Consider the following 24,589-nt stretch of genomic DNA (forward strand, 5'->3'; position numbering starts at 1 on the left):
TATGGTCAAATACTACTACCTACCACTTATTCATCTCACCCACTTAGCACCTATAGGATTATTGTGAGAATTAAATGAAATATTTATAAAGCAAATAATATAATATTTGGAAAGTGCTTAGCATAGTGTCTGGCAAGTAGTAGGCCCTTAGTAAATGCATACTTCCTCCCTCCCTTTCCTTTTCCTTTCCTTCCTTCCTTCTCTTTCCTTCTCTTCCATTCCCAATATTATGTGAACATGGGAAATCCTTTGACCCCTGTGCCTCAATTTACTCAACTATTACCTGGCACATGATAGACACTTAGTAAATTCTTCCTTCCTTCCTAATACCTACCTATGTGTCAAGAGGAAATTGGTGAGCTTCAGTTTCTTTATCTCTAAATGAGGATTATAAGATCTAGATTACCTGTCTCACAGTTGTTGTGAATCTCTAATGAAAAGCACATGCAAAGTGCTTTGCAAACTCTAAACAGTGATATAAATGTGAGTTGTTACTATTAGAAGTCACATCAACCTAACTTAATTTTCAATTAATCCTGAAGTCAAATAATAAGAAGCACATTGCCAATGGATTTGTCACATGTAACCATGTAAACTACTTTCCTTCAGATAAGCTTAGGAAACATCTAAGGTCCAAGAGTGGAGTCAGAAAGCCTTCCATTGTCAAAATCTACATGGTGTTTGTATGTTCAAACATTCAGTCATGTCCAACTATTCACAACGTCATGGACCATAGCATGCTAGTCCCTTCTATCTTCCACTATCTCTCAAAGTCTGTCCAAGGTTACGGTCATTGTTTCCACAACACAATCTATTCATCTCATCCTCTGCCATCCCCTTTTCCTTTTGCCTTCAATCTTCCCAAACATCTGGGTCTTTTCAAATGAGTCCTATCTTTTCATTATGTGGACAAAGTATTTAAACCTCAATATTTCAATATTTGACTTTCCAGTGAATAGTTTGAATTAATTTGAGTATTGCCTGATTTGACCTCCTTGTTGTCCAAGGAACTCTCAAAAGTCTTCTCCAGCACCACAATTCAAAAGTGTTTATTCTGTGGTGTTCAGCTTTCCTGATAAACCAACTTTCATAGCCATACATTGCTACTGGAAAAGCCATAGCTTTGACTGCACAGGCCTTTGTTGGCAAGGATATTTCTCTGCTTTTCATTATGCTATCCAGATTTGCCATAGCTTTCCTTCCAAGGAGAAGGCATCTTTTAATTTCATGGTTGCAGTCACCATCTGTAATGATCTTTGAGCCCAAGAATATAAAATCTGACACTGCTTTCATTTTTTTCTCCCACTATTTGCCAGGAAGTGATAGGACCAGTTGCCAAGACCTTAGTTTTTTGGACATTAAGCTTCAAGCCAGCTTTTACACTTTCCTCTTTCACCCTCATCAAGAGGCTTCTTAGTTCTTCACTTCCTGCCATCAAAGTGATATCAACTGCATATCTGAGATTGCTGATATATCTCCCAGCAGCCTTAAGTCCAGCTTTTCATTCATCCAGCCTGGTATTTAACATGACGTACTCTGCATATAAGCTAAATAAATAAGGTGACAATGTACAGTCTTACTGTACTCATTTTCCAATCTTAAACCAGTCAGTTGTTCCACGTTTAGTTCTTGGTTTACATATAGGTTTGTCAGGAGACAAGTAAAATGATCTGCTACTTTGATTTCTTTGAGAACTTACCACTTTTTGTTGTAATCCACATAATTAAAAGCTTTAGTATAGTCAATGAAGCAAAAGTAGATTTTTTTTTCTAGAACTTCTTTATTTTCTCCACAAGCCAGCAACTGTTGGCAATTTGGTCTCTAGTTCCTCTGCTTCTTTGAAAACTAGCTAGCTCTTCTGGTAATTCTTGGTTCACATATTGCTGAAGCTTAGCTTGCAGAATCTTAAGTATAATTTTGCGGACATGTGAAATGAGCACAATTGCTCAGTAATTTGAACATTTTTTGACATTGCTCTTTAGGATTGGGATGTAAACTGATCTTTTCTAATCCAGTGGCTGCTTTTGAGATTTCCAAATTTGCCAGCATATTGAGTGCAGCATTTACAGCCTCATCTTTTAAGATTTTAAATAACTCAACTGGAATTCCATCACCTCTGCTTGCCTTATTGTTGGCAATGTTTCCTAAGTCCCACTTGACTTCATTCTCAGGAACCATACCATTGTGATTATCTGTGATGCTAAAATCTTTCTCATATTGCTCTTTTGCATATTCTTGCCACCTCTTCTTAATCTCTTCTGCCTCTAAATCCCTACCATCTTTTGTCTTTTATTATGCCCATTTTTACATGAAATATTCCCTTGATATTTCTAATTTTCTGGAAGGAATCTTTGACTTTCCCATTCTTTAGGGTTTTTTTTTACTTTTTTATTACTTATTTAAGAAAACCTAATTTATCCTTTCAATTCTCTGGAATTCTGCATCCAGCTAGATATATCTTTTGCTTTCTCTTTTCCCTTTTGCTTCCCTTCTTTTCTCAGATATTTGTAAAGCCTCATCAGACAGTCATTTTATGTTGACAACATCACATATATTCAATATACTTGAGTCATGAAGATTTTTATAATTAGAAGGGTTTATGAGGTCAATTCGAGATCAGATCAATACCACTAGAAACCATAGAAGGGTTATCCTTAAGGAGGAAAGACTTATTGATCAATAAGGTTATACAAGGAATCATTAATAACCCCAAAACACTTTGTCATCGGTGACAAAAATTTAGCACCCACTGAATACTTAGCAAAACATGACCTTGTAGCTAGAATTCTACACCCAGATCCTCACACTAGGAATATATATTCCAAAAAGATCCTTAGGAGCTCAATAAACTCAGTTTGCCTGGAAGTTTGTCCCCCAAAAAAATTATTGCCCATAATCACCTGTACATTACATTGATTTTGAACATTTTAATAGTTATCATCATTTTGAATACTCATAAACACCAAGCTTTGTAGAATGAAAAGCTGTCAAAATATAGAGACTTAGAGAAGAAATCAAAACCACGTCAAAACAGGATGAAGTACATATCATATCTGTCATTCTCCCTCTTGCTGATAGCATCCCAAAGATGTGTTCAGTGAGTTTAAAGAAGATAAACTTAATTCCTTATACTCTTACTCAATTTAAAACATAATTTTATCTACCAACATGGTATACAGAGGATGTTAAATAAAAAACTCATAGCAGAATAGCAGCTTGTCCCAGGACTGTTTCTATCAGAACTCCCCTGAAAAAAAGAATGAGATGAGCAATAGTCAGCAGCTATATTGATAATGGCTGCTAGGTGGTGATGTGGATAGAAAGCAGGATCTGGAATCAGAAAGCCCTGAGTGCAAATTCAAATCAGACAAGTACTAGCTTTGTGACACTGAGCAAGACACTTAACCTCTGTTTGCTTCATTTTTCTCGACTGTAAAGTGAGGATAATAATAACATCTACCTCACAGGGTTGTTGTGAGTATCAAGTGAGATATTTGTAAAGTGCTTAGCACAGGACCTGGAACCTAGGAGACACTACAGAAGCATTTATTCCCTTCCCTTCCCCTCTGATTGTGACTCATTTATGTAACATTTTGCAATTTACCAAGTGTTTTGTGCACAATACTGTAAAGAGAATAGTGAAAGTATTATTACCTCAATTTTGGGAAGATCAAAGGTCAGAAAGAGGAAATAACTTTCCAAGGATTCTTAGACCTAGAGCTGGAAGGGATCTCTGAGGAAATCTGGTCCAATTCTGGTCAAATTTTACAAATGAGGAAATTGAGGCTCGGGGAGATGAAATCACTTGTAGGAGCCCAGGCTGCAAACTTACATGTTATGACTCCAAGTTTTATGTTTTGAGAATCAAACTTTCTTTCTGCAGATAGCCCTGAAAACTTATACTTTTTTTATATTGGACCAAAAAATGAATTATTAATACTATCTTATAAAGCCCCAGTATCCTAAAATGATTTTGCCTCCAATGATCTACTTGTGAATTGTATCTTTGCAATGAAGCTATAAAGAACATAATCTGTGCAGGGTAAAAACTAATTGCCCCCTCAGTTCTGCTTTAGATTAAAAGTAAAACTTGTGATTTATGCTTATTGATATTGGGCGACTTTCTTCTTTGCTCTGGGGCAACTCCCTGTATGTTTCCACCAGAGGTTTGCTGCTGGCCCTGTAATGTTCAGAAAGTAGACAAAACCTTAGACAGGAAAATGCATTTATTTCACTAAGATATAGCCAAGCCCCAGATAAAGTGCTCCATTGTCTTGAAATAGTGCTTTAACAAAAAGGGACTAAGGAGTGGGGTTCGTTCCCCTATGAGAAACATAAATGCAGCTAAAATGGATGTAGTAACTACACAGTGTGAAAGGTATATTTCTGTTTCTATGCCCCTACACAGAGAGGACATTTATATCACTGCTGCTCCTTGGACTATGGCAGTACATTCTTGAAATTAATGTATGTTCACATCTCTGAGCCCAGGGTTTTCAAATCTGACTGTATCAAGTAATTACAATAAGAAGGATATAGTACAAATATAAATAGGACTGCCCAGCAGGCCCTTGAACATATGTTGTGGGACACATAGAATAATTTAAATCTTTGATGCAGTTCAGGGGGAGGATATAAGAATGGTCGACCTGTCCTGAAAATTCTGTTGAATCATTTAGTATCATGGAGATTTGCTCAGCCTGCTTACTGGAAGTAGTCCAAACCCAGGAAGTATTAAAAAAAATCAACAATATTAATCTATCCATAGTTTCTACTATCCTTTAAAATATAAAATAGCAATACCCCAAAAACAATAACTCCTCAAACATTTAGTTTGATAAATTGAGCAAGATACTTCATCAATATGGATTTCTGTTTGGCCATTTCAAGGATGTCAGCCTGCTAGCTGTCTGGAGAATTGATCACAACAATAAAGCAGAATAGTTATGAAAGGCAATAGCAGTTTGATTCAGGAGCTCATATTAGAGACTGTGAAATTTTAAAACACTTTAAGTCCAGCTCTACACAGTTAATGGTAGACTCTTCTGGCCTTTTCATAAGCTGCTACATAAAGGAATATTACTCTCCTCTATGAGTCTAAATATTACTCAATTGCTCTGAAGACAAGTTATCTAAATTGTGTTAGCTCCCCTAGCCATCAGCAGTGCTACTTTACCTACAATAGGCATTTAATAAATTTTTGTTGATTTATATTGAATTCTTTTTTTTTTTGCACAATGAACCTAATACCTGCCATTTGGAATGGAATAAATGACTGAATTTGTAGAAAACAACAGTATATTTTTATAAGACACATAGAATTTGAGTGACCCCTATTAGTTCCAAAAATAATATTTCTGCTACTTTCCCATTAGTATTTGGTGCCTTTTGGTTAAACCAACCTCTTGAATAAGCAAGCCTTTCCAATCTCTATAATCCCAAGATCACTATAGTTAACACATACATGTACTCATGTATACCAGGTATCCCTGCTTGAGAGACAATGGTCCTAAAAAGTTCACCTGAGCTAAGGTTACACTTAGCAGCAGAGATGGAAAAATGCAGAGAGTGGAATGGAGGTAAAAAATGAGGAAAGTCTCACAACTAGTGAATTAGTGTCATCATAGTACTTTGACACAAAATACATATTAGCTGCCAGCAGAAAAAAAAATTATGGCAGATTATTAATCGTTATTGTCCACTTTATAATCTAAGCTTTTAATGCTAATTATAATTGTGCTCAGAATAAATACCAGTTTCTTTATTGCCCAGTGAGGTTCAATGATGATATCCTGTACTTCAGCCACATTAGTTGTTTTATTTTAATTTATGAAATTTATCTTTTTCAAATTCATGCATGAGTAAGTGCTGCTTCAGATCTAATAATACTAAGGCAAAACTAAATGGCAACCATGTTGGTGGAAACTACTGAAAGGCATTAGTATAAATTCATAACATTTTTAAATGTTGAAACCAAGTGTTCACTGGCTACAAAGAGTAAATTTGTAAATCTTGGATAGAAGCCCCAGTCACTGTTTACCAAATGAACCTGGCATTTCCATGAGAGGAGGCAGAATGAAGAAGATATACACATATTTATAGACTGTCAAGAATAGCCATAGCACGTAGGTCCTTTAATGGGCATCCTGTTTTATAATGAAACAATCCCAGGAGGCAGGAAGCCTACTGCTTTGCTTCAAAATTCAACTCACTCAAGGGTCAAGTTCTTGGGAGTCTGCTTGACTGTCAAAAGGTTAGTTGAAGCCTCCCATGATGAGAAGGATATGGCATTTCCTTCAGTATGTTCAAATGCCAAGATACAAGCTGAAATTCTTGAGGCAGAGAGTGCCATAGCCCTGTAACTCAAAATGAGAAATCCCACCCTTCAGTTCCTGCCAGGCAGGTGAGATATGGGGATTTAAGCCTGCCTTAGTTACTTTATCCAATTTATATATGAATCTTCTGCCATAAATATTAAGCAGAGCAGATCTGAAAACAAAGGGCTTGCTTATCTTTTGGTCTCACTAGATTAGCACTCCCACTAAACATTTGATTCAAACCAACCTCCTGGATAAGCCTTTGCAGTCTGTAATCCAAAAACCACTGATCACTGTACTTACTGTACTTCATATGTAATGTAAGACTTGAAATACAAGATATTTTACTGATTCTTTTCAGATGAAGTGCACATCATTTTATTATTTCTCCTTTCCAATTTTATAATGTAGGCTTCATTTGGAGTCTGTTGTGTGGCTTTAGGGAAAAAAAATACTTAATACTTCATTTAGGAAGATTCAGTTTCTAAGAATTCTGTTCTCAATTTTCTTTGCTCTCCTGAAGATTCGAGAAGTGACTCACTCTAACTGGCAATGTTCCAGTCCCATATCCTATTAATGCTTGCTTTTTCCTTCAGTGTCTTCCCATATTTTCCAAGGTTGTATCTGGTTTAGCAAGTGATTCAACTGCTCTACTGATATTCCTCATCTCTGTATGTTAACTTCTGAATGTTTAGTACGCATTCCCTGGTTGATCTGTGTTAAAGTGTTAGGGCCCATCAAATATGGTCTGGCCCCACATTCTCCTCCTTGAACTATGTTTCTAATTCATTCTGTCTGTGATCTCAGTCACAACCCCTCTTGATCTTGTTCTTGACCTAGGCAAGGAATATATATTTATAAGGAGCCCCTGGCTCAGATCAAAGTATTATAGATTTAGAGTTGGAAGGAATCTTAGATGTCATCAAATCCAACCTCTTCATTTTTTCAGACAAGAAACTGAGGCACAGCAAAGGTCAATGACTTACCCAGAGTCATAGAGTTAGTAGTTATCTGACACAGGAGTTGAACTCAGCTTTTCTGACTCCAGGGCCAGTACTTAATCCACTACATCACTTAGCTTCTTCATGGTGTGGAAAAATTATCAAGACTGTTCTTGTTAATGGTCCCCTTTGTCTCTCTCTGTTTAGACTCTGCCTCTTGATTCTAGATACCTGACCTCTATGTTTCTGATCTCTGTGTTTATGTATCTTTTATTCTCTATGTTCCTAGAAAAGGCCTTTGTCCCTCTCTTCCTCTGCTGATCTCCTGGACTCTGACCCATACTGTTGCTTTGGAATCTTAAAATCCACCTATTCTTCCCCTCCTATGTTGATTCTTAGAACAACACACTCTGCTTCCACATTATGGCATTGATGATCCTTTTCCAATACTAATTTACCACTTCCCATGGCAGCTCCTATGGCCTTAGACAGACACTGTCAGTACAGATCTCCCCTGACTTGTCCCATCGTTCCATGCTGCTTGTACCTTGCAACTAACAATGAAGTTTGCCTGCCCAAGTGAGAAGATTCTTTCTGGTTTCTCTCTTGGTCATGGTAACCAAAATTAATTGACTAGGGTTAAGCTCCTAAACACATATTATAATTTGAAGAGTCAGAAATTTTAATTCAACTGTTATAGCTTATGCATGACTGTGGAGGTATTGGCATCCTGCAAGATCCTAAAGATCTTCAATTTCTTCAGTATTTCAACTGTTTTCACCTGTCTGGGTCCTTCTACAAATGCAGACTACAACTCTCCCCGACCCCCAGGCCTTATGTCACATTTTAATAAGGTGCTGCCATAAAAAATTGTAAAGTAGTAGCAAAAAGTGTGACAAGCCCCAAGCTCACTGCCCCCTCCAAATTTCTCTGAGTATATCTAGAAAATGTACCAGACCAAGTCCTGATGTAGAAACCAGGAAAAAGTCACAGTAGTCATTTTTTTCCAGTCCAGGTCAGCACAGGGAGACAGACAAGAGTTCTTTGAGCATTAGAGGTGGGATTTGATCAGTAGCTTGCCAAAGGGAGCATTTAGTACTTGCATCCAGGCAAGAGGAGGTCCAAGACCCAAATCAGGGCATCTCAATGTCATGTAGGATATGGGAATCAGGGCTTCCTAGCTGTCTGACAGGGGTGAGTCTAAAGGCAGTCCACTGTTGCTCACACCTGAACTCAGATCAGGAATGTGAAGAGCTCAGACCAAGAAGGCAGCATTCAGACTATGCCCTGGATCAAACCACTTTGGAACCACTGAGAGCTTGCAGTCTCCCAGCCTGAGCTGTGCCTGAAGGCACAGAATAACTTAACACTCAGTGCCTCAATAAAGCTTCAACAAGATTAACAAGCCCAAACTTTTCCTCTAGGAGTACACAGAGCCCTGGTGGTAACACAAGTCTGAAGTCAGGAAGCAGGCTGCAAGAATGAGCAACCAAAAAAATTTTAAAAAGGGCACCATAAAAAGTTATTATGATGACAGGGATACTTTTGATATAAACCTAGAAAAAGGGAATGACACCAAAACATAAACAAGCAAAATCTCAAAGGAAAATACAGCTTAGGCTAGAATGCTGGTAAAGATGAGCAAGGGTTTAAAAAAGAGCTTTCAAAAAATAAATAAATGGAAGGAGAGAACTAAAGGGAAAAAATGGAGCCAGAGGGCAAAGTGGAAATGGAAGGAATCTATCATTCACTTCCTGAAAGAAACTCCAGAGTGAAAACTTCCTGGAACATTATAGACAAAACTCAGAGCTTCCAAGTCAGAAAAATATGCTGCAAGCAGCCAGAAAGAAAGAATTCAAGTACCAAGGAATCACAGTCAAGATCACACACGATTTAGAGGCAGCAATTTGGTACAGTAGAGTACTGGGTCTAGAGTCAGGAAGATCTGCGTTCAAATCCAGCCATAAACACTAGCTATGTGACCCTGGCTGAGTCATTTAACCTCTATTTTCCCTGGTTTCCTTAACTGTAAAATGGACCTACCTTGCAGGGTTGTTGTGAGGATCAAATGAGATAATATTTAAAAAGTACTTAGCACAATACTCAGCACTTAACACAAGGCACATAGTAAGTGCTACATGAATGCTTATTGCCTTCCCCACCATTTTAGATGATTGGAGAGCTTGGGATGTGATGTTCCTGAAGGCAAAGGATATAATGTTACAGTTGATAATAATTTATCCAGAAAAATCAGATATAAGCCTATAGGGGGAAAAAATAGTGAAATAGAGAACTTTCAAGCATTTCTGATGAAAAGACCAGAACTGTTTAGAAACTTTGAAGTTCAAACACAGGAGTTAAAAGAAATATAAAATGGTAACCACTAATTAGCAATCATAAGGGACAAAACTAGTATAAACTGGTTAAATTCTAGTATGGGGGAGATGATTTATGTGTCTCCTCTAAATACTATTTTCATTAGAGGTCTTAGAGGAAGTTTAAATAGACAGTAGGCCTAGGAGTGCTTCTGTTATATCTTAAGTGCTCTTCAGAGAAGGATGGAGAAAGAGGGGAAAAGGAATACATTGGAGTTGGGGGTGGGGAGGGAAATGAAGGTTAGGGAAAATGATTTCAAATAATTTGAGTGCACAAATAGATGTCTGTGCAAATGGGAGAGGAGTGGCTGACACTTGAACCTCACTCTCTTCTGAACTGGTCAAAGGAGGGAAGAATACACAAACACACAGTTGGATATAGAAATACATATCATTCAACAGGGAAATAAGAGGGAAAAGAAGGTAGATTAAGAACGAAATTAATCTTAAGCCAAACAAACTCTTTCTAAGGACGTACAAAATACTTAATGCTCTTTTTGATGTGGCAAAGAATTGGAATCTGAAGGAGTGCCCCTCAACTGGGCGAATGTTTGAACAAATTATGGTATAGAAACATGACAGATATTACAGTGCTATAAGAAATGATGAAGGGGATAGTTTCAGAGAAACCTGGGTGGATTGATGCAGAGTGAAATGAACAGAACCAGGAGAAAAATTTATACCATGAGAACAATATTGTAAAGACAAACAACTTTGAAAGACTTAAGAACTCTGAACAGCATAATGACTAACCGTGATTCCAGAGAACTCATGATAAAACATGATATACACTTCTGATAGGGAGGTGAAAGACCTAAAATGCAAAATGAGATACTCACATAAACACACACATACACACACACACATGCACACACACAAACACACATACTTATTTCCTTTTGGACTTGGGCAACATAGAAATTTGTTTTACTTGACTATACCTGTTTCTAAAGGGGCAACTAGGTGGTACAGTGCATAGAACATTGGCCCGTGAGTCAGTTGGACCTGAGTTCAAATCCGGCCTCCGACACTAGCTGTGTGACCCTGGGCAATTAATTTGATACTGTTTGCCTCAGTTTCCTCTTCTGTAAAATGAGCTAACTGGCAAACCGCTCAGTATCTGTGCCAAGAAAACCCCAAATGGGGTCATAAAAAGTTGGACAGGACTGCACAATAACAACAAGAATGTTTCTAACAGTTCATTCTAAATTGGAAAAAGAGAGGGGAAGGTTGTGGGAGAAGAGAGAAAGTAGTTAAAATTGAATTTAAAAATGCATTGATGATTTATTGAATGATATGGATAAATGATAAGGATAAAGACAGATGATTTTCTAAGTATCAGGACCTCCCAATTGGGAAAACTCTATCAATACAGGTTAGTACCTTTAGCATCTTCTCTGAAATTTCTAGTTTTAGAGAAGTAAAATACTTCACAGGTTAACTGGCTCACACATAGTTACAAAACCAATGTATGTGAGAGGCAGGACTTGAATCCAGTTCAAGAACTGTCGCCCTGAGTTCATGTCTCTATCGCCTAAACCATAGATGTTTCTGAAAGGTGCTGGGGCAAAATGAAATTAGTCAATGGTGACCAATCTTCATGAGATTAGTTTTTCTGAACCTAGCTAGATTGGCCCTTAGATGACAGAGCACTTGGGTAGAGGTGACATATTCATGACTTCAATAAAACTAAAATTGGTTATAAAACATTGCTTGCAAATGGTTTTCTTTTATCAACTCCATCAACTGACTTGTATAAAAATGTATATATATCGTTTATCAATATAAATACTTTCCTCTACTAATACCAGTTCTTAGTTATTTTCATGTCACAGAATTGACCATTGGGTCTTGAAGGGAATTCCAACAGAGCACAAATTCTAGCAGGTTCTACCAAGATGGAAAAGCTTCAGATATGGTCTGTGTAACTGGGCAGTTGCTATACAAGTATAGTCAAGGTAAGTTTTGAGAAGAATCAGAATCAGCTCTAGATTGGCCATTAGATGATGAATGTTCTTGGTCACAGCAATTCATGAAACAACTTATCTACAAAGGTCCAGAAGAATTACAATCTGCGTGAGTGAAGGAAAGTAGTGAAACCAAGACTTTTTTGTGGAATTGAACTGAAAATAGTTATTTTTATTCATTTTATGTTCAGTATTCAGTCCTCGAGAATCTTTTAGGAAGAAAAAATATTCTATCAGCACACTGGCACTGCTGAATTTCTGCTTTCCTAATTTCAAGAAAATCATAATCATAATCCATGCTTCATTTTGCCTTGATCCTATTTATTTCCATACCTTTAATATCTTTATAGTCAAGTAAGTTATATGTTTGATTTTTTCCATGCATGGTATATGCATAGTATTATCAACATCCTGCTTTTCATCCTCCAGCAAAATAGGTGGGTTGAAGATTTCATCAGAACCTTTTTTTTTTTTTATCAAGGCCTGATTTAGCTAAAGTCTACCATTACCATTGCAACTAGTTGTTGTATCATCTCCCTAATGATAGGAAAGCATGGAATAATGAGGCAACCAAGGGAGAGACAACCATAAATTTAAACACTTGCATATAATTTTGTCGTAGCAGATTTTGAATTCATTATATGAGGCACAGTCTCAAATCAACCCTGTTGGTTATAAATCTTTACTTGGTTCCTTTTTTTTAACAGTAACCTGAAAAATGAGTGGATAGCAAATGATTTTTCTCTGTTATTATATTAGTCCAGAATCAAAATTTAAGATCTTCCTTTGGTGAATCTGGGGCTGGGAGGGGGAGGGAAGCAATTTTGCTTCATTATACAATGAATTTGTGGTTCTTAAGATACTGTGTAGCTACAGGGCTGAAGACATTTCAGTAATGTGTAAAACTTAATGACTGGGAACAGGTATACCTACCATATTCTCCTAACTAGAATGTTAGTTCTATGAAGAAGGGGACCAGGGCTCATCTCAATTTTTCATCTCACGCTGCACCTACTACATCAGATGCTTAACAACTATTAGTTGAAAGAGTTGGAGGATTTGGGTTTAAAGTTTGCCTTAACCACTTCCTACCTGTGTGACCCCTGGCTAAATCTCTGTATCTCTCCAGTCCATTTCCTCATCTGTAAAAAGTGAGAAAGTTGACCTAGATGATTGCTAAGGATCTTTCCATCTTTAGATTCTATGAAAATAGAATTACTTAAATTTTCATATACAGTGGAAAGGCTGTTGCTATACTTTAATTTCCTGTCTCACTTTCTTGATGACTTCTAAGATACCTTCTAAATCTAAATCTATGATCCTAATTAAACAGGACCTTTGGAATCTTGGGCAAATCACTTAATTTTGCTGAGCCTTAACTTCCTCATCTGTACAATAACAGGATTAGACTACATGACCTCTGAAGTCCTTTCTGGTTCTACATCTATGATCCTATTTCCATGGTATTATCATAGATAGAGAAGTGCATTTGAAGTCAGAAGACCTGGGTTTGACTCCCAGCTCTGCCTTATATTACCTAAGTGATGTGGGGCAAATCTTTGAACTTCCTCAATTGGTAATTTCCTCATCTAGAAAATAAGGAGGTCAGACTAGATTATAGTCAAGGCTTTTTGTTTTGTTTCATTTTATCTAGTTCCAAATATTATGATAATGCCATTACTCAAAATTTCAGTATGTGTATTTATTAGACCAATGCTAAATTTCCTGATATGACCCCCAAAAGGACATTCCTAAATGTGTGCTTCAGATGAATGTTATTTTTTTTTAACTCCATTCAGTTCTTTTTTTTCTTCTTCTTCATTCCTGATTGACCCTTCTCTCTTTGGTCATACCATCTTCTAACTCAGGCCTGCACAACCTATGGCCTGTGGGCTGCTTTTAGCCTGACAAAGGATTTCGGATGGTCTGCAAAAAATATAGAGGAAAATTTTTCACAGGCCAACCCAAAATCCTTTGGCAGGTCGCAGGTTGTGCAGGCCTGTTCTAACTACATCTTCTAGTTTGTATCTCTCAATTCTAATACCAAATTTAATCATTCCTCACTAGAATGTCAACTTCTTGAGGGTAAGGGATTATTTTTGCCTGTCTTCACATATTCAACACTTAGCACAGTGCCTGGAACATGTGCTAAACAGGTAAATGCTCAAAGGAATTTCTCCTCTAAGCCATTTCCTACCACACCAACAATGACTACATTTGCCATGGGTTCAATGATTAAAATGATGGTAATAACTCATGCTCATATAGTATGTATATGATGTTTTGAAGTTTTACAAAGTACTTTTCATAGGAAAAAATTTGCATGGCACATGATACAAATATTAGTATCCTGACTTTGTTGATGAGAAAATTGAGGACCGATGAAGTTGGGACTTGTCCGTGGTCACAGAGCAAGTTAGGTATCAAAGTCAAGACTTAAACCCATTGTTTTCCACTTCACTACACTGGTCAAACATGTCCAGTATACCGTAGGTCCAAAAATTTGGTCATTTCAGATAGTTACTAACAGGTTTTAAGCAAGTCAGATTTAAAAGACTCTTAGGTCAATTATAATTTTTTTTTTCCTTCTTAAAATGTGAATGAAAAACACAACCCATTGTGACAGGGAGAGTAGATCTTCTATCCTGATATTTTCCCTTTCAGACCCATCATTGCTATTATTGTTATGACTATTACCTTTTCCACAATGCATGGTTTGTACAAAAACTTATCATCTCATAGAAAGGTTGTTTCAAAAGCCTGATCTGCTTTGTGAAAAACCTTAGTTCATCTCTGGGGAATCTGGTGCTGATGTCAGTGAACTCTAATTACGCTCTTACCTTGTAGCTGTGATGGTAGCCCCAGGAGATTCATCCTTCCTTACTCCCTCCCTCAAAACCTAACTGACAGGTTATTGTTAAGTAAGGGTTCCTCTGCCAATTTTTCAGAGAAGGATATATTTTTCATTCCCCTGAGTCTTAGGGTCGCAGAGCAGAGTTGTTAATGATGTGGGTCCCTGGTAGGCAGAGACCCTAGGAGTCCCTGAATGCTTGTGGGGGAGGGGTAGGAATAGAAGAGTAAAGGTTTGCTGGGTTGGGGGCCCGGAGGAGCCTACCAGCACTAACTAGCTTCCTTAAATTTCAAAGAGGGTGGGAGGAAATGTTGCAGCTTTCCCATAAACCACCTTTCCCACTGGAGATGTCCTTGAGCCATGGGGAGGGTAGCCTGGTGGTAGATAGCTGCTTAGCTTCAATCACCCAGCTAGCCAGCCCTGCTAATATTATATAATGATAAGACCTAAAATATTTGCTGTTAATTTCTAAGAACTCATTTTGCATAATATAACAATTCCCTCATGCATAATTTACGCAATATGCATGTGCCTAAAAAGGGACCCAGCTGAAACCTTTAGCTCTACGATGGAGCTAAAGAAACCAAAAAAGCATTACAGCTTTAACTCAAGGAGACTCAATAACATATCTTATCTAACATTCTCTGGCTCAAGGTGTGAGGCTCCAAAGTAAAATGCATGGGTTCTATCTAAAGCTGCCTTACATGAAAAATGCTATAAAAAGAAGTAAGCCTCTATGTGGATTAGCAAAACAGAAAGGTGGAAAAAAGACCTAGTATTTATCCCCACTCAAATACTTGCCCTCCCTCACTGAAACAAAACATTAGTCACTGAAGGGGAGAAACCCACATGAAATTCTCTGCACAAAAATATGGGAGCATCTATTTGACAGGTGAGGGGCTGAAAGCAACATGACACTAATGTGACTTGATGGGAGGGAGAAGAAGAGCCCTCCTTAGCACATCAACAGCTGATTAGTGCACAATGTAAAAATTTTTCATTTTCATTTTCATAGTGCTGCTGCTGCCGTCAGTAATAACCCAAGCACAAGTAGGCTATTCAGAGGGTATGCTGCTCTAATATTCCAGTGTATTTGTTGCTAATCACTATTTAACCTTCCAAGTGCCAAGTGCAGGTTAGCTGGCATTTAGCTGCAGACTCTAGCACACTTCATCATTGCTTCTCTTTCTTTAGCCATCAGATTATATAATACTTAGTTTATGTTGTGGAGAACCCCTGCTTTCTAAAAAAAAGGTCCATGACAGAGTTATAAATAGCCCAGACTTGGGCAAAATCAGAGGTTGCTCTTTTTTACAGTAATCAATTCTGACTGACAGTTTATGAAGAATTTGCATTCCTGTGCAATATCAGTAGGAAACAAAATCATAATTACATGTACAAATGCAGGAAATCAACTCAATAAATGTAGGTTTGTGAGAATGGCTTTTTAAGCAACAGTACTTGAAATGAAGATCACTGAATTAGAGCACTATTGATTATTCAAAAATCTATTTTGTCAAAAACCATTTTCTAACCTGAAAATTTCATCGTGACAAGGCATTTTGACATAGAAATGGGCATTGTCATAAATCATTTTGCATGGATATCATAGATGTAAGCAACTAAAGTCATAATTACCTTGTAAATGTCCAGAAATCCACATTGGTGATCAAATCTGGTATATAACTCATTCAACATGCTAATTACTTGCATCGGGGTGCACTGAGCACAGACAGCTGTGAAACCCACTATGTCAGAGAAGAGCATGGTGACATCATCAAACTTTCTGGCTTGCACTTGTTGTCCTTGCCATAACTGCCGGGCTACATCTCCAGGGAAAATGGAAAACAGAAGGTCCACTGTCTTCTTTTTCTCTTCTTCTAGAGCCTGGTGAGTTCTTTCTAATGTTGCCTTTAGTTTATCCATCCGCTTCTTTAGTCCATCCTGGGCTTTGGCCTGTTCCCCAACCAATATCACATCACGAGTTGCATCATGGATGGGAATATCTGAGAGATGCAGGCCTCGGCCCATGAGTTCATCCAACTTGTCTACACATGGAGATCCCAAAAACAAAATAGAATTTGATTCTGGAATGTGGATCATCTGTCCTTTGACTTCCATCACCTGAAAAATCAAAATGGAATTTAGATTTCATACTGTATATTACAGGAGGGTCTATAATTGCCGATGAAGCAAACAATGCAAAATGCTACTAGCTTCGAATTCAGTTGCATCAAACTTAAGTATAACATACAGCCTAGAGCAAAACTAGTCCCTCTACATAAGTACCAGTGTCACAGGTCATTGCTGAAGCTAAAAAAAGGAAGGGTAAACAGAGCTAGAAAAATAGTACAGGTTCTACTCAAAACCCATTTAATTCCAGAGCTAGTTTGCATAAAATATTCACTTGACATAACATTACATATAATGGTCCTGATATAACTCTAGACTTAGACTATGTCCATATGACAGAAAAATAGCTGACTAAGGTGGTCAATTCAATTAGAAAAAAAATCACTCTACCTGGAAGAAAATTCAGCAACCCAGTTGTTTAATATTATATAGAACAAATAGTTAACTAAGTGAAATTTTCACAATGAATTGTTATGACTCTGCAAGTACAACCTTGGAAAATGCAGTTGCTATGCATGAATGACAAGGCACCATGATATAGAGGACCAACTTGTAGTCAGAAAGACCTGAGTTCAGGTCCTGCTCTGATGCACATGCTTAACTATAGACAAATTCCTTAACCTCTCAATGCCCCCTGAACAATTCTGTAAGGCTTTAAGTTATAGATGAGCGGTTGACTTGCAGCAGCAGAGGAAGTTTCCACATCAGAAATTCTCTATGTTGATGAAATCCTAAGTACATATTTTAAAAAAAATCTCTGCATCATGACAACATTATGTTAGATAGTTTGACAATTCATTAGGATTTTTTTCTAGCTAGACCTACCTAGGCATTTATATTCAAGTATTATTTCAAAATGTCTGTATATACACTATATTTATCAATCTATGGATAGATATAGATAGAGAGATAGATAGATAGATAGATGGGTAGATAGAGACATATATAGTACATGTCAGTATATATTCTTGCTATAGCCTGTGTGTAAGAATGCCAGTTTGGCTGGACTGTGGTATACATGAAAGAGAGTAATATGTAACAAGACTGGAAAGAAAGGTGAGGTTCAGGATGTGAAAGGCTTTAAATGCTAAACAGAGTTTATATTTGATCCTAGAGGTAACAGTAAGTCATTGGATTTTATTGCAAAGTTGAATGACGTGGTCAGACCTGGACTTTAGGAAAATTCCTTTGACTGCTATGTGGAGGACTGATTGGGGCAGGAAGGAACTTGAGGCATGGAGAACACTTAAGAAACCCATATAAATCTAAGGTCCCTTCCAGCTCTAAATATATGACCCCCCAGATCATCTTTTTTCCCCTAGGCAACAGAGTTTCAACACATGAGAAACAATCTAATGGATTAATTGCACTGAGAAGAAGAAAGGACATCTGTCATTTCCCCTGTTACCTCCTCAGATGTCTTTTTAGCATCTTCCCCAGATATAGCTCCTACCCTAAACCGGATCATTTTGACCATGAAGTCTGCCCACAAGAGAATGTTTATTGTCTCACACTTAAAGAGGAAGTTCCTGGGAACATCATTTCATGTTAATGTTCCTGTGAGAACAATATACCTAAGGAGAACTACTGAAACAGTGACATTTCCTCACCTCTGAAACCATTAGTCCTTGTATGTTAGTTCATGCTGCCAAGTAAATATTAAAAACAATGATGTCCAACTTGAGTAATCTTGAGTTCATTCAGATTCCCACAAAGCTTAATCTAAGGGTTTAGAAAATGAGTGGGTGGGAAAGTGTATTCAAGGAGAGTTATCCAGTGCAATCACTTCACAATTCTAATTTTAGTAAAAACAAAACAAAAAAAATTAGATAGTTCTAAATGTTTCTAGAAGATTATTCAGGGCAACGTGAAACATAGGATATTTATTAAAAATAGAAAAATCCCTTTTTACAAGAACCTGGCTCTAAAACTTAACTTAGTCACATGTGGCCCTCTAGGTCCTCAAGCATGGCACTTAGACTGAATCCAAACTTTACAGAACAGATCCTCTTAATAAAAGGATTTGTTCCATAAAACTTGGACTCAATCAAAAGGCCACACCCAAGGACCTAGGAAGCCACATGTGGATTCTAGGCCACAAGTTCCCCACCCCTGCTCTAGACTGATCAATACCTGATTAGGAATCCTTTCTACAACATGCCTAACTAGTAATTATTTAGCCTCTGTTTGAAGATAAGTGATGGCTTACTCCACATAGCAAAGCCATTCTCTTTCACTTTGGGAGGGCTCTCATTTCTATCAAGTTTTTTTTTTCACTTATATCCTATTCAAATCTAACTCACTATAATATTAGCTCTGCAGGACCAAGGAAAAATTAAGTCTACTCTTTCAACCTAATAGTCTCTGATAGTTAGTCTTCCTTCAGTTAAATTATCTTTTTGCCAGTCTAAACAATCTTATTTCCCTTAAATGGATCCTCCTCACATATCAAGGTTTCCAGGCCCCTTTTCCTCCTGGACCTACTCCAGGAGGAGTTGTCAATGTCATCCTTCAATGTCATTGAGCTTGTCAATGTCATCCTTCAAATGTGACACCTGGAATTGAACAGGAAGCTCCAGAAGCGCTTTGAACAGAGCAGAGTAGGGCACAGTTCTTGCAAGATTTAATAGTGACCTGTTAGTTGGCCCATAGTTGATTTCTTTTTCATGAATGAGTCTTAATGAAAAAAGATAAATTTTATCTGCTTTTTCATGTGAGGAAAAACCCAAAGACCAAAACCCTAGATAACTACAAGAAAACTTTAGATATGGGCTTTTTCTCATATTTGTGAAGTAAGCAAGTAAAACTTTAGAGTATTTATGTGTCTTGTAAAAATGCATTCAGTTTCTAATTGGAAAATAACATATATTATTCATTTTTAAATTCTTGTCCCTTTCATTACAATTACAAAGCCAGAAATAAAGTATGCCTTACATACTTTAGGAATTTAGGAACGTGTTCATGTGTTTTATGGAATGGATATGTTTTTAACATAAGGAATACAGTTATGAAATCTTGGAAAACAGAGCTTAAAATAGAAGGTGCTTTCGAAGCTTTTTCCATATTAAATTACACAAAGACTGAATTGAAATAGACCAAAAGAAATATGCAAAATAAATTATTTTTAAACCAAAAAAGCCTCAAAAACTGTTATACATAAAAAATAAGCATGCTTGCCTCTGGGCACAAAATATTAAATTTACTGTAAAACTGTAGGGACTAAAAACCATTACCCTGCCACAAATGCTTAATCTTTTGGGAAAATGGGAAAAACTTTTGGGAAATGGCCATGGTATTATTTTAATGTGATAAATTATCTTTTCATATAATAAATTAATTATATAATACAATAAGATCATATTTTAATCCTATTATAATGTTAAAATTGCATATAGGTTGCTATTACTATTATCAATAAGCAATTATTTTTAAAGCACATACTGGATGCATGACCCTAAATTAAGTGTTACAATGTGTTTATAAAGATATAATTTCCTGCTCTCTAAGAGTTTACAGTAAAGATATTTAAAAAGTAGAATTGTAGAGTTCAAAGAGATTCCAGGAATTAACTCTTCCATCACAGATTGAGGAATGAGTCAGGACTACAATGTCCTCAATAATGATCATGAAACTTCCACATGAAGCCCCTTCGCTGACTACCTTTCCCAAGGGTCTCTTTATGAAAGCTATAAGTATTAGCAAGCTGAACTGTGTTTCTTTGTAACTTCCATTGGCATCTCTGGGACCAAGTAGAGCAGATCAAATTCCTCTTCTATAAGAAAACTTCACACTTGACAATGGTCATTGAATCTTACCTGAGCTGTCACGTCAGGATGTTAAATGTCCTAGGGTTACTTGATTGGATCTTCGTGACAATGTCTTTAGTCCCCTCTTTATCCTAACCACTCTTCTTTGTACTCACTCCCAACCTGTCAAGATTCTTCCTAAATGTGACATTCAGAACTTAACACAACAACAGACAACGGAACTACTGTTTTCCTCATTCTGAACACTAAATTCAAAATTGCATTTTTGTTTGTTTGTCATGCCATACTGTTGACTTACACTGGGCTAAGAATTCACTAAAATTCTCAGGTGTTTTTCAACATAAACCATCTCTAGCCATGTCTTTCCTATTCTGTACTTATGCAACTGGTATTTTGAACTCAAGTGCAAGACTTTACCTATTAAATTTCATCTTATGAGCTTCAGCCACTTTTTCTATCCTATATATATTATTTATTTTTCCTGAATCTGTTATCCACTTTAAAATATAATAAACATACCACTGATTCCTTTATTCACATAATTAATTTAAAATGTTGAACAAAATAGAACCAGTGACATAAATGTATAGCACTCTACTATAGACTTCTCCCTAGGCTTGCATTAATCATCACGGATGGGGTCTAGTGAGTTATCTTATTCTTAACCACTTAACTTTCTTGTCATCTAATCTTTATCTATTTATTCCTAACCATAAGACTTGAAGAAATTCAGGTATATTGTATTTCTAACATTTACCTGATCTAACAGTTTAGTAATCTTGTCCTAACATGAAGTAAGATTAATTTAGCACAAATGACTTTTAAGGAACCAAGCTGACAAATAGAAATGAATTATTACCTCCTTTTCTAAATGCTTACAAACTACCTCTTTAACAATCCCTTTTAGTATTTTTTCCCACCAAATCTTTATCTAGCTCATTAACCCGTATTTAGAAAAATCTGTTTTCTTGTCTCTTGGACATCTAGTCCTTCTCCTTCATTTTATAGATGAGAAAACTGAGGCCCATGTAGATGAAATGATTTTTCCAAGGTCATACAAGTAGTAAACAGCAGAATAATAATTCAAACCCTGATTTTCTAAATCCAAATCCAATATTCTTGGACATAATACTTTTGAGGTAAGTAACTCGAGATATTTTAGGGAGCTAGATGATCTCTCAAAAATTTGAAATTTTGGGGGCAGCTAGGTGGTGCAGTGAATAGAGCTCTGGCCTTGGAGTCAGGAGGACCTGAGTTCAAATCCAGCCTCAGATACTTAACACTTACTAAGTGTGCAACCCTGGACAAGTCTCTTAACCCCAATTGCCTCATCAAAAAACAAAAAAGAAATTTGTATTTTTGTTCCCTGTTAGGCAGTTTATAAGTCAATAATTATATATATATATATATATATATATATAAAACCTGAACTGACTATAAACATATGGAAACTTTAAAAATAATATTATATCATTAATGTAGAAAATGTGAATCCTTTTAAACACTTCCTACAAAGAAGTGTGAATTTTTGGCTAGTCTTAGTTTCCTCATTTATAAAGGTTTGTTAGATTAGATGATTACTAAAGTCCTATACAACTGGAAAATTGTATAAAATTTGTAAACTGTTAAGAAATCCAATAAAACAAAACTTTATCAGGCACTTTAAATATGGCATGAGTCTTAGGATTGGCTTCCTTCAAGGCTTGGCTTAAATGATGACTCCTAATCTCCCTGTTAGAATTCTCTTCTTCTTCAAATTTTCAAGACAGCATAGCATAGTTGAGAGAAGTTGGCACGGAGTGAAGATAGCCTGGGTTTAATCCCCGCAAGGACTAAATTTGTGACCCTCAAAGAGTTAATTAATCTCCTGGTGCCACAGGCAGATCTTTAAGACTATAAATTGTAGAACAGATGCCTATAGTGGAAAAGGGAGTTTCTTCATGGAGAACTTCCTGTAACAAGGAAATCATCTGCCAAGGCTGAAAAATAAACATCCATAGGTTTCATTCTCCCCTAATAGAAAATAGCTTCTTGAGGATAGGTACTTCAGTCTGTCTTGGTGCGGCCAGCACCTAGGACACAGTAGGCTTTGCACACAGCAGGCATCTAATAATAGTATATCACATTAGATTGCTTGTGTGGTGTAATGGAGAGAAAGCCAACCTCAGAGTCAGGAAAACCTGGATTTAAGTCCTATCTCTGACACATAATCGTCGTGTGTCTCTGAACAAGTCACAACCTCTCAGAGCTCTGGGCAGTTCTATAGGAATTCAGTTTGCACAAAAGGTGCTGATGTGCACTGGTAGAGAACTCCCTTAGGAGTTCCACGTATGCAGTAATGAAACCATATGTCCAGTCCCAATACCTCTCCTATTATATTGAACTGGATCACATTTTAATATGTGATAAAAAATAAAACCAGTCTCACAAATAAATGCTGTAGATATAATAGGAAATAGTAGCTGACATTTATATAGCACTTTCAAGTTTGCAAAGTTACATTCAATTTAATTGTAAGAAATACAGTAGCCTCCAGATCCACAAGTCAAAGAAGCCCTCAACGAAGCTTAAAAAAACCTCAAGTCACCAGTAAGGGCCCTAAGGCCCTTTTTCCTGAGAGGAAGTTTAAATATCAACTAGTAGCCAGGATCCTCCTCTTTTCCCCTCAGCATGAATCAGCATTAGTCCTGCATCATAAGTGACACCCCAGGTCCAATACCCCTGGCTTGCTGGCCCCAAAGCCTGATCCTGCTTGATTCAGATAAGAACCCTCTAAAATCCTGCCTTTCTTTCCCCTAATGTGTACCTAACACCATCCATGACCCCAGTAGACTACCCTGTGTGTGTGTGTCCCTCTTTCCTCACCACACATATATTATGTGACTATTTCCTCCTCAGTATAGCTTACTTGCTGCTTTCTCCCTTCTCTTGCTGCGTTTTCAGTCTGTACAGTGTTGCTGTACCTCCCACCCACAACTTTTTGTCTTCTTAGAGGCACAAGGCAGTCCATAAGACTGTGACTAAGGTCAGTAGTCTCACCTAACTTGCAACTTTGATTTCAGGAAAAGAAAGCAAGGGCTGAATCTAGAACCATGTGCCTCAAGGACAGGGTTCTTCATTTTTTTTCTCACCTTCTTTCCCACACTAGGGCTATGACTAAAAACTTGGCTTCAAACTGAGTGCTCCTAGAGAATTTTCCCCTGGTTGACTAAGTGGCAAATTAAGGGACATTGTTATTTTTCTTTGTATGGGAGTTTAGTATTTTTAACCTCCCCAGTCTTATATGAAGACATCAATTCAATAAGTTTTTATTAAGCACCTACTATCTGCCAGGCAGTGTGTTCAGTGAAGACACAAAGACAAATATGAAAGAGTCTCTACCCTCAAAGAACTTACATGACCTCATTTGAATTGAATTGAAACAGATTTAGAAAGGAAATCAAAGGCCATTTAATCATGTTTCTATCTGGAACTTATTGAAAGTTATTGTACAGAGTGTAGAGGAATACTCTGCATGATGTTGGCCTGAACTACATCATTCATAATGTAATCATTGGTAATATCCTTGGTTAAAGATAGTGACAATTTACCCACTTGTGAAGTGAAGTTCATCAGTTTACAGCTCTAAGGGTCCTTTTTTGGAGCCCTTCTTATGGACAGCAGTGACTATGGCCACTTGACTATCTTCCAGCTCAGTGGCCATGTGTCATGACAGAAGCATACTGTCTGGAGCTGGAAGAGAGCTTAGAGGTCAGCTAGCCCACTCTGCTCATTTAACATATAAGGAGATGAGCCCCCCAGAGGTTAAGCGGCTTACTCAAAGTCACAGAAGTGACATTGTAAACAGGGTTAAGATTTAAACTGAGGTTCTATGACTCCGAGTTCAGCATTCTTTCCACTGTACCAATCTACCTCCCTTACACATTGATCAAAAGTTCCCTAACTAATTCTTTGCTTTTCCTCAATATTCATAGTTGGAAGATATCTACATAGTTTCAGTAATTGGTCTATCTAGTTTGTCAATTAGGCTTTGGGTATATTGAGCAGTAATAACTACTTGAGCCAGTTTTCTGAACAGTCTTTTTCTCCTTTCCTGGTCCAGATTTGTCCTTTCACTTGTACAAAGTAGTGCCAAAGTAGGTAGCATCCTTGGATGCAGGTGTCTAATTTTCTGTAACTTATGGCTTTCAATTATAGCAGCTCTTTTTATGACAGGAAAGAAAAACTGAGGTAGTGTC

At 37.1% G+C, this 24,589-nt stretch overlaps 1 protein-coding gene across 1 annotated transcript in view; it reads right to left on the reverse strand.

The window, feature by feature from the left end:
* Positions 1 to 24,589, reverse strand: part of GUCY1A2 (guanylate cyclase 1 soluble subunit alpha 2) — a 430,789-nt gene that overhangs the window by 172,581 nt on the left and 233,619 nt on the right. Inside the window, exon 5 of the mRNA XM_027849552.1 lies at positions 16,090 to 16,575. Within this exon, the coding sequence (XP_027705353.1) occupies positions 16,090 to 16,575 (486 nt within the window). The remainder of the gene's footprint in view (positions 1 to 16,089; positions 16,576 to 24,589) is intronic.

Source organism: Vombatus ursinus, unplaced genomic scaffold (genome assembly GCF_900497805.2).
Source record: "Vombatus ursinus unplaced genomic scaffold, bare-nosed wombat genome assembly UNPS02007612.1, whole genome shotgun sequence".
Lineage (NCBI taxonomy): Eukaryota > Metazoa > Chordata > Mammalia > Diprotodontia > Vombatidae > Vombatus > Vombatus ursinus.